Here is a 12,072-nt window from a genome sequence, read left to right as displayed (position 1 = left end):
TTTGGTCTACAAGATAATAATAATAATAATAATAATAATAATAATTCATTATATTTATATAGCGCTTCTCAATGACCCGAAGTCGCTGAAGATACACTACACGACCAAGGTACCCATGTACATGTCAAAATACTTCCCAAAGGTCAGTGAATACCACGATCACAACACCAGAGGGAGCTCCACAAATCATGTTAAACCCAGATTCGGCTCAAACAAGGGACTAAACACGTTTCGCAATTATGCCACATCAATGTGGAACGCCCTACCCAAAGCTGTAAAGGAATGTGAATCACTACCCACTTTCAAAAACACTCTCAAAGAACACCTATACGGGAGACTGCAATTCGAAACTGGCCCCTGCAAATGTCCTAACCCAACCCCCTCCAATGTACAGTAAATGACCAAGTATGGCTTTGTCAATATTCCAATGTACAGGGACCCTGATGTAAACAAGACGAAGGTCTTTCTCTGGTCTGCATCCCCTTAACAATTGTATGTATTGAGCTGTACTGTACTGTACCCATTCTGCAATCTGTTAATAACGTTTTCAATCAATCAATCAATGGTGTATCGCCCTGCTCTAAACCAAACTCTAACCTTAACCAACTTCGAAAGAGTCGCCAAGCTTAACCAGTGATAGAACTAGGCGTAACGCGATTGGTGCTGAGAGAAACGTCAGTGGCCAATCAGATCGCGGAACTCGAACGCGGAAGTGAAAGTGCGTTAGGGAAAATATACACGCCGGAATCGAACCCGGGTGCGTGTATATTTTCCCTAACGGAGTTGCACTTCCGCGTTCGGTTTGCGCGATCTGATTGGCCACTGACGTTTTTCTCAGCGCCAATCGTTACTCCTAACAAACTGGTTAAGCTTGGCGACTCTTTCGAAGTCGCTCTCTTTCGAAGTTGGTTAAGGTTAGGGTTAGGGTTAGTTGGTTAAGGTTAGGGTTAAAGTGGAAATGAAGCAGTGCGATAAATACATATTCATAGCATCACATTAGTATTTAGATAAGCCACAGAAGAAATCACGTTATAAAAATAAGCAGTTTCTAAGAAAAAACGATTTGTTGTGTGCATTTCTGAAGCATTTAGCATTATGGGCGCGGCCATTTTGTTGCTGACGTCATACCGCTGGTTGGGTGTATACACTGCTGGTTAGCTGCGTATAGTGAATGGGTCAGTCAGTAAATAAATGTTGCCTACAAAACAACGGGACCGCGGTGGTTCTGTTTGTATTGCTCCTGGCTGTTCAAACTAATTTTACCATGTGAGAGAGAGGAAAGTTGGTTAATTTCCACAAACTACCAGTGAAAAAAACAGTGTTGTTGGCACGTTGGCTCAGGCTGGCTGCACTCAGGCGGCGCGACCAGCCTGTTGGACAGGGAAGGAGGATCTGCAGCGAACACTTCATTGCCTCGGATTATGTTGTTGGGGGTGGAAGGTTTGTCCAGAAGACCACTAATCAGCTGAAGCCTGATGCGGTTCCCTCGGTCTTCGACAGACAGACCGGCGTTAGCTCTCGGGAGCGATCGCTAGCTAGTTGGCACCAGCCGGGGACCGGAGTTAGCTCTCGGGAGCGATCGCTAGCTAGTTAGCACCAGCCGGGGACCGGCGTTAGCAACCGGGAGCGTCGCGGAGCATTCAGCCTGCTGGCTACCTAGATCCACTTCAACCAGCGTCGCGGAGCATTCAGCCTGCTGGCTACACAGCTTGTCGGTGTGCTGGAACCTCGGCAAGCTAACAGTAGCTGGCTACATAGCTTGTCGGTGTGCTGGAACCTCGGCAAGCTAACGGTAGCTGGCTACACAGCTTGTCGGTGTGCTGGAGCCTCTGCAAGCTAACGGTAGCTGGCTACACAGCTTGTCGGTGTGCTAATAGCCTCGGCAAGCTAACGGTAGCTGGCTCCAGGCTATTAGCACATCGACTGCTGGAGCTCCCGACGCTCGGCTGGTTGAAGTGGATCTAGGTAGCCAGCAGGCTGAATGCTCCGCGACGCTCCCGAGAGCTAACTCCGGTCCCCGGCTGGTGCCAACTAGCTAGCGATCGCTCCCGAGAGCTAACGCCGGTCTGTCTGTCGAAGACCGAGGGAACCGCATCAGGCTTCAGCTGATTAGTGGTCTTCTGGACAAACCTTCCACCCCCAACAACATAATCCGAGGCAATGAAGTGTTCGCTGCAGATCCTCCTTCCCTGTCCAACAGGCTGGTCGCGCCGCCTGAGTGCAGCCAGCCTGAGCCAACGTGCCAACAACACTGTTTTTTTCACTGGTAGTTTGTGGAAATTAACCAACTTTCCTCTCTCTCACATGGTAAAATTAGTTTGAACAGCCAGGAGCAATACAAACAGAAGCACCGCGGTCCCGTTGTTTTGTAGGCAACATTTTATTTGCTGACTGACCCATTCACTATAGGCAGCTAACCAGCAGTGTATACACCCAACCAGCGGTATGACGTCAGCCATGACGTCAGCAACAAAATGGCGGCGCCCATGTTGAAAACAGGGATATTATATTTGATTTTTCAGACAAATAAGATAGATTTCACATTTGATTATAGAACCCTGTCTTACACAAGGTACACAACAAACAAACTAGGATCACATTGCTCACTGCTTCATTTCCACTTTAAGGTTAGGGTTAGTTGGTTATGGTTAGGGTTAGGGTAACAGCATGCTGGCGTGATTGTTAGGAGTAACGTGATTGGTGCTGAAAAAAACGTCAGTGGCCAATCAAATCGCGCAAACCGGACGCGGAAGTGCAACTCCGTTAGGGAAAATATACACGCAACCCGGGTCAGCCGCCTCACGACACAGCGCATTACATGGTTCGCCACTTGGGCGCCCCTACTTGACTATGTTTAAATACTCTTCCAACCTTTCATTCTGTCCTCCCAATAAGTAACCAAACAGACCAAACGTGGCTGGTGGACAATTCATGGTAATTGCACACAGATGTATCATGTCTGTGCTTTCAATCTTTTCTCATGCTGCCTTGACTTGAGTCGACACCCTGATGAAGCGTCAGTGAATAATATCAGGTGGACTCTTCCCAAACATGTTGATGGTAAACAGAAATCTTTTTAACTGTAGGATGCGTTCATACTTCCCATTTAAGATTTCCATTTGAAAATAACTAGCGCAGTGCAAAATATTGTGGATGACTGTAAACCAAGATTAACAATATACAAGCAATACCAAAAAAACTGGGTAATATACAATGGAACTAAATGAATGACAGGATAATCAATAAAAATGGACAATCATCCATCTAACAGGGGAAGACTCAAGTTTTAAACTGAGTCAATATTTGTATTATTACCTGCATTGCTTTTACACTTATTCGATGCAGTGCTTTTATGTTATGCCTATTTTACTGCTGTGAAGCACTTTGGGCTGCAATTCTTATAGCTATAAATAAAGTTGATCATCATTTACCTTAATTACTGGACACTAACATTTCATTCTGTAAGGTTTCCAAGTGAATCAAGGTACTATTAACTTGCATTTTTGAGTTTATTCATGCATGTCAAAACATAAAAGCATAAGATTTTCTTCTCCAAACATGTCTCCTCTTCAAAATATACATACCACCCAAAAGGTGAACTCTTTAGTCGTTGGCTGATATTACATGTACTTGCATGCATTCAATGTGAAACAATAATATATATATTTTTTTTTATCTACTTTTTCTCCCATTTTTCAATTTGTCTCCCATCTCAATTTCGTATCGTCCAATTCTACCCTGTCCTGTCTCGAACGCTGTTAGGCCATGGCCCATGCAGTGGCGAATCCTTGTGGAAGCCAACGGAAGCCATGCCTCCCTATAAATTTCATATCAAATTATGAAATATGAAATATGAAAAAAAAAGAAAAAAAAAAAAAAAATGTTTAATATAGTTTACATTACTATTCTCACTCCCTCTAACACACTGTCAGACTGTGCTCACTACTGCAGCTAGTATAGGAGAGAAGCAGTGGGTAGGTCTCTTTCTCCAGGCTTCCAGCATTATAGAGTGAGTCCAAACTCCAAATCCGATCCTAGCCAATCAGATTCGAGCTGACTGCCACTGGGCCACACCCTAAAAGTTTAAAACGGAGCTGGGAGGAAGACGTTCAGCATAATATTCCACCTGGAGGCGGGGCAGGTGCCATATTTTCCCCTCTGCACTCTGAACATTGTATTAACCCGTAACTGTTCCCACGGGCCGAATATTGCCCCGATCCTCGCGAGATTAAATCCACGGGGACCTCTCGGCGTGCCGAAGCTTTTCCTAAATCACTTCCATCATCGAAAACGAGGGGAAAAGGTCGGCTCGCGACCCTGAAAATGTCGCGTGATTTTAAAAACGCTGTATTAAGTGAGCCTATTATGGGATCCACGCGAGCTTTCTATCGTGGAAACATCTGGGCGTCCCGCAACTTTTACTGATTCACATGTAGCCCCTAAAATGCTTAGAAAAGGAAAACAGAAAGCGTGGAATAAACTCGCCGAAACGGAAAAGTGTCCCACGGGCGCGCCGTGATTCCGATCCGCGTGAAAATATTCACGGCCATAGAGGAGACCGTGGGACACCTTTTTGCAACCGAATATGTGTCTCGAATTTGCTCCCACGCGGCGCGCAAAATCGCGCAAGGAAAAATCGGACCAAAAATTAACCAATGCTCCAGCAGTATTAATGACCCTGATGTAAACAAGACAAACGTCTTTCTCTGGTCTGCATCCCCTTATACAAGTGTGTGTGAATGAATGAATGAATGAAAACTTTATTAACAGATTGCAGAATGGGTACAGTACAGTACAGCTCAATACATACAATTGTTAAGGGGATGCAGACCAGAGAAAGACTTTCGTCTTGTTTACATCAGGGTCCCCCATTTTCAATTCATCGTAAATGTGTATTGAGCCGTACTGTATTGTACCCATTCTGCAATCTGTTAAATAAATAAAAATAACGTTTGACTGACCGCCGAGCCATACTGTAGTGTACATGGTGACTGCTTGACTTTAAAAAAAATAAAAAATAAAAAATTAATAAAAATATTGAATAATTTTTTTTTTAATACTTTTTTTTTGGCTTCCCCTGTTATTTTACCCACGCGACGCCACTGGGCCCATGCCTCCCACAAGCCAACTGCAATGTGGACGAAGCCTTACATCACGTGTCCCCTCCGGTACTCGAGGAAGCAGCAGTCGCATCTTTTCACCTGCACAGCGCGATCTCTCAGCGTCGGGGGTCTGCGGCTCTGCGTGGGAGGGACATGCCCATAGATATCTATGGACACGCCGCCCCCGTCGCTTCCTGATTCTGCTGCGCAGGCGCACCAACCGACCTGTAGGAGTTGCTGTCCACAACGCGTCTCTACTTTCCGTAGCTCCATTTCTGCAGACCCCTCTCTGATTGGTTGAGCCCATTTCTGCAGACCCCTCTCTGATTGGCCGAGCAAGCGCATGCGCATGAGCCGCGACAAGCTCCTCTAGCAAGCTCCTCTAGCCAGGAATCGAAACTCCGTTAAGCTCCAAAGAAAGAGGCTGAAAACCCACAGTTATTGCCCGATGGATGGGAGCCGAGTTTTCTGATGAATACCCCCAAAACATGGAGGTCGCGAAAGCAATTTATACGCATGGAAGTATTGATTACGCCATAACGAATCATTAAAAAAATATACCGTTAAATGGAATATGTTGTGTGTGCCTACTGCCTTTACACATATGTTGGATTATGTAATTGGTTTGTCATTAAAAACCCAATAATAATCGCTCGCATCGCCGGCTTCGCTGACCAGAGCTCTCTCAGATTCAAAGTTTTAATTGCAGCCTGGAACATACATGTTTCGGAACCAATGTGTAACTAGACAGTTACAATATAACATTAATTAACCCAGTTAATGCCTTAAGAGAAAGAGTCTGGTGGTCAATGTGGTCAGTGGTAAATAAAGTTTTCATTCATTCATTCATTCAATGTCACTTCGGATTGCTACGGAAATGTTGTGTCTTACTACTAATAATAACCAATTCCTTGGTCAATAGAAGTCTCTGTGATACTTTCTGAATATGATTTGGGAACATCAAATGGGCAGGGTTATAATAGAAGAAAGACAGTGTAAACAATATAATTAACTCTGAATATAATAATGAGGAAAAATAAACAGGATACACAACAAGGTGCATGAGATGAGGTTATATGTAGAACATGGTACAGTTACAGTAAGTGGGGAGTGCGTCATGGTACAGTTACAGTAAGTGGGGAGTGTAAACACTAAACAGTGATTCAAACCCCCTCAATGTACAGTTTCTGACAGCTGGGCTGTGTTGAACTTGTCACGTGAAATAACGTTATGTGAATAAACCGCGAAATAACATAACGTTATGTTATATAACGTTACAATGTACAGTTTCTGACAGCTGGCTGTGTTGTGAAATGTGCATAACGTTATGAATAAACCGCGAAGTCACGCGAAAAAACGTTATACGCGAATCTGGTAGTACATTTCTTTTTATCTTCTTGATATGATAACATTACATCCGCCTTTTACCGCGTGACGAGCTAAACCAATCAGAGAGGGGCTTCGCTAAACCAATCAGAGAGGGGCTTCGCTCAACCAATCAGAGAGGGGTCTGCAGAAATGGGCTCAACCAATCAGAGAGGGGTCTGCAGAAATAGAGCTACGGAAAGTAGAGACGCGTCCACAACGTCCGATCCCCACCCATCAGCTTCCCACCCCCTAATACTGCCAATTGTATTAGTATGAACGACCAGCCAAGCTGATAGCAATACGGAGAGCTGGGCTCGAACCCAGCGTCTTCTGCATTGGTGGCGAGCGCCTTGCCCACTACACCACCTAGCCGCCCAAACAATAATATTTTTTAAAAGAAGCAACCATTTTAATAACTTTCAAGCATATACAGTACAGTCAAACCACACATCGACATCTGTCCTGGTGAATAAGTGCATACAGCAATCCAATCAAGAAGTTTTTTGTGGGGGTTTTCTTTTTTGGCATGATGGAACATCACTTGGGACTTGGTTAGGATTATTGGGAGATTTCCCTCAGTCGTCGTGCTTCAGTTTCTGCAGGCGCTCAATCTGCTTCTTGTGGTGGTCGATCTCCTCATGGTGGTGCTGCCTCAGAGCCGCCAGCAGTAGTGGGGAGAATAGGTTGGGAGGAGTGACGGAGGAGAAAAAGAAAGGAGGGTTGGCAATTACCTTGTCAAAAGTAGTTTACCAGCCTAGCCAAATCAGTTTGACCCCTACAGGTATGTAGTATGTATATAAAATGGCTAGAGAAACTATAGAGGGTAACCTAGTTTTGGCAAATAATAAGGAATTATTCAAAAATGTTTTCATTATAAGTCTGACAATAAAGAGAGCAGTTTGGTGTATGAATTAGTAAAGTTACTAAAGTATGTAAAATAAAAAGGGGTGGGATTAAATAAGTGTATACTTCTTCCCACTCCTTTTCAAATATGTAATGACAAAATAATAAATAATTGTTTGACTTGTGTTTTTTGTTTTATATACATTTATTATTTGAATGGCTATATCTGTACTTGTTGTTTGTTTGTTGTGGTTGCATATTTGAAATAAACTTAAATCAAAATCAAATCAAATGATGACAAGCCCCTGCCTATGGCAGAAATTAACAGTCTTTTCCTTTACTGACCACCAGTAATTTTGTCCTTGATACTGCATGTGGGGTTAATGGGAACACAGTGTTTCACCAAAGGATTTTATGTTTTGTTAACATTCCACTTTTTAAAAGCCAAATGGCTCACCCTAAATGACCAGATGTTGCAGAGAATTCACTGCCGCTGGTGACGTTGGGTGACCTGATCTGCTTTAAGCTAGGCTAGCTGATCCATATCCACTTCCATTAATTTGTGTTAAGCTAGGCTAGCTTGCAGCCATTTAGTTTTCTACTGAACGCACAGAGAGGGAATTGGTATCCATCTTCTTGTCTGACTCCGGGGAAGACAGTAAGCACATTTCCCATAATGTGTTTGTTTAAGAGGCAAAATACAGATGCATACCTGAAGTACATCTCCTCCTCAGCAGCCTGTTTTTTCCCCAGGGCTCCACCTGCCTCTCTGATAGAACCTCCACCACCACCACCCTTCCCTGCACCTTTACCCAGTTCACCCATCTGAGACATAGGGGGGGGAGCAGACATCATAATCAACATCATTGTATAATGACAAGTGTAAATTGAATGAATGAATAAGGCCATGATAAATATTTCTGGTCACAAGCCTTTGGTATCAAGTCACGTGACATGTATAGCCTGCCCTAAATCTACCACACAGATGACCAGGTGAAGAGCTATACATTATTTTGAATGTCATGTTTAATTTATTTCCTCAGCATTTGGCTAAAAATGGTTCCCTTTGTTGCCCCATGAGGTAGAAGTCTTTAGAATAGACTGGAAATTGTTAGGCTAACAATGCACTCAAAAGCTGACCAGCACCCATTCAAAAGGCTGAATTATGTTCCTAAGTGACCATTTACTTTAACTTTAACAGAACTATACGTGTATCAATTGAGCTAACTAATAATTAACTATTCAGTTGTCTGATACATCAAATTAGGACAATAAGTGGCTCAATATTGCATCACACATAATACCTAATTGCCCTGATATCTACCATTTAACTGTAGGCCTACAAGCAACAAGTTAATATCGCAATGCTTCCACTTAAAAATTAGGCCTAACGCAAGTCAATATATACAAAACAATAACATAACTCAATAACATGCCAATTAAATAAACAACAGGCTACTGATCAATTGGTGTGGTCTTGTAATATGTAACAAGTTTACCTGATGGTCGGATGCCCTTCTCAATTGTGAGCTGACAAAAACCCTAACGTTAGGTATCAGAAATCTTGCCATTATTGCTCCGAAACCCATATTTCAACCTTCCTCCCGTTAAAATATTTTCCCGAATTTTTTCCGTTTTTTTTTTTATACAAAACGGCTGCAATTCCCTTCCGTGACGACAGGTGGCAGAAGTGTAGATTAGACCATTAGCACAAAAAGTGAGACCGGAAGAGGGTTGCTGACAAAACTGTTGGGCAAAGTGGGGTTGTTCCCGGAGGCGTGTAGCTTTATGCCAAGCAAGCAGTGCAAAAATTTACCGTAGTGGCATGCAGTAATGCGCCTTTCATTTTCCGCCGCCCAGCGCCCAGGTCGCGCGGAAATAGGCTGTCTATTGCCATTCTCTTTGACAAACTCTAACCTTAACCAGCTCCTTAACAACGCCTAAACTTAACCGTTCTAACCTTAACCAACTCCGAAACAATGCCTAACCTTAACCTTAACCTTAACCATGCCTAACCTTAACCATAGAAATTATATTGCCATTCTCTTTGACAAACTCTAACCTTAACCAGCTCCTTAACAGCGCCTAAACTTAACCGTTCTAACCTTAACCAACTCCGAAACAATGCCGCACGGTAGCATTTGTCTGAAAAGAAGGGCGCTTTACCGCACTAGCGTGCGGTGACGAATGCGGAAGCATTTTTGCACTGCTTGCTTGGCATTAACGTACAGGCTTCCCGGAGAGCTCACTCTCGGCCGCGTCTCTACAATTCGTGAGTAGGGTCGAGCTGCAGACTCGGAGCCTCGAGGTCCAGATTGGTACTTCCGACCGCCACAGGACTTTCGACCGCCACAGGACTAATGCGGAAGTATCTCGAAGTACGTCTGACGTATCTCGAATTACGTCTGACGTTTCTCTTCATAAAATAATATAAAATCACCAGCATGGGGAGGGCCGGGGGGAGGGGAGGTACAGGTAGTAGAAGACATAGAGGTACAGGTCACATAATTATAGTACAGTGGAGAAGTAAAAATGGAATAAAAAGGCAGTGTAAACAATATACAATATTATTAACTCTAATAATAACACGCCTCGCGGGCTCATTATAATACGAGTCACATAATTATAGTACAGTGGAGAAGTAAAAATGGAATAAAAAGGCAGTGTAAACAATATACAATATTATTAACTCTAATAATAACACGCCTCGCGGGCTCATTATAATACGAGAGCCGTGGGTCTGCATTGTATAGAGCGGATCCCCCGGCCGTATTCAAGCGCTGGAGCGCTTTGCGATGGATCAAACTGTATTAATATAGTAGTAATAATAGTAGTTGGCTAGTTGCGCGCTTCTGGCCACCTCCCGCAGTGCGCGCATACACACATACTGTCTGTAGCTATACAGTACGTGCAAAATTAATTGTCAAGAGCCTCATCTCATCTGGCTCTGCAAATAGATCTAGAGTCTGAATATCATATAATAGCCTGCTGATGATCTCTCTCTCGAGTCAAATCCATTCTGAGAACGGAATGCAGTGCCCGCGACGAGGGTCTTGATTGATTGATTGATTGATTGATTGATTGATTGATTGAAAATTGTATTAACAGATCATGCTGGACCTACAAAAGGCCTTTGACACTGTCAATCACTCCATTCTTGATTGAACATTTTATTAACAGATTGCATTGTTATTATTTCTCTTATATTTTTGTGTATGTCCATCCCTGTAGAACTTGAGATTCCAGTGGACAATGACTACTCACCAGACCAACCCTGGGCGAAGTCTCGAAACCCTATCCAACAACAACTGGTAGGCAAATTTCTACAAATAATTACTTTCTATGTAAAACTACTCATCTGTATCTGTATCACAACAATGGTTATTATCTTCAGCTCAGTTATGTCCTGGACCGAAAGAGGCCTTCGGAAGAAATAATTGTGAAGGAAGGACAAACTTGTTTGACACGGGATGAGTTTTGGAGCCTTGGGTTGAACAGCTATATGGATTCAACTGTGAGTAGTCACATGGTCTAACAGATTAACATTTATTACCGAAGGGAGAGTTTCAGTCATGTTCACTATAATGTCTTAATTGTGATTTCTTGCAGATTGGAAATGCATGCCTGAAGCTCATTGGTGAACTGGCTCTGAAACGTGTATGACCTCTTTTTTAATTACACATTTAAAAGTAACTTTTGGTACTGAAGGCAGACTATTAATAATCATGTTTGGTTTTTCCTCATCAGGACATGGACATTTATATAGAAGACATACATTTACATTTATATTTAGTCATTTAGCTGACGCTTTTATCCAAAGCGACTTACAAGTTCTGTACGACAAGCCATCAGGAAGGGCACAACTCTATCAGCTGAGCAACAATGTTCATCAAAGTGTTGAGTGCTACAGTGTAGGTTAGTTTATTAGGACAAGTGCATGACAGTACGGTTAGTTAGGGTTAGATTTTATTTTTTTATTCAGATAATGGTTGAAGAAGTGCATGTATGTTGTTCCTACCTGGAAGGACCAAAGTATCAACCCGTTAGCTTCATTTCCGGTAAGTAATTAATTGATGAAATAAATATAATTATTCAGTTAGTAAATTGAATAAGCATAATGGCACATCCCTACTCTAATGGCAAACTCATGTTTCATAAATATTAGGCTGACATGAAGATGAAACATGCAATAGTCTTTCCAGCCTGGACCGAAAACCACTTTGTGCTATGTGTAAGTGAAATTAGTAATGCGTGTCTTATAAACTTAATCTGTTTATAAGGAATTATAAACTAAAAGGCTTTGATAGCTATTAACTAAACATTCTATCGGAGCAGATTCTGCCGTTTGGGTGAGAGGGGCACATGGCCGCCGTCCTGGGAGAATAGCAGAATCCACGTTGGGTGACAGGGGCACACGTCCGCCGTCCTTGGAGAATAGCAGAATCCACGTTGGGTGACAGGGGCACACGTCCGCCGTCCTTGGAGAATAGCACAATCCACGTTGGGTGACAGGGGCACACGTCCACCGTCCTTGGAGAATAGCAGAATCCACGTTGGGTGAGAGGGGCACACATCCACCGTCCTTGGAGAATAGCAGAATCCACGTTGGGTGAGAGGGGCACATGGGTGAGAGGGGCACATGTCTCCCGTTCTGGGAGAATAGCAGAATCCACATTCCCACAGAAACCTGACTGACATGCTGTGCTTATTTTTACATACCCATTATAGGTATTGAAGCCACGCATACAGGAGATTCTAT

At 43.1% G+C, this 12,072-nt stretch overlaps 1 protein-coding gene across 1 annotated transcript; it reads right to left on the bottom strand.

Annotated features, from left to right (window-relative positions):
• Positions 1-7,045: 7,045 nt before the first annotated feature.
• atp5if1b (ATP synthase inhibitory factor subunit 1b) lies at positions 7,046-10,887 on the bottom strand (the record flags this gene model as incomplete). Its single annotated transcript, XM_084311192.1, has 3 exons — positions 7,046-7,201; positions 8,016-8,138; positions 10,867-10,887. 3 exons carry the CDS (start codon positions 10,885-10,887, stop codon positions 7,046-7,048), a joined length of 300 nt encoding a protein of 99 aa, XP_084167318.1.
• Positions 10,888-12,072: the final 1,185 nt, after the last annotated feature.

The sequence above is a fragment of the Notolepis coatsorum genome (assembly GCF_963971535.1).
Source record: "Notolepis coatsorum genome assembly, chromosome: 3".
Taxonomy (NCBI): Eukaryota; Metazoa; Chordata; class Actinopteri; order Aulopiformes; family Paralepididae; genus Notolepis; species Notolepis coatsorum.
Note: the sequence above shows the minus strand (reverse complement) of the source record. Positions and strands in the feature narration are given on the sequence as shown.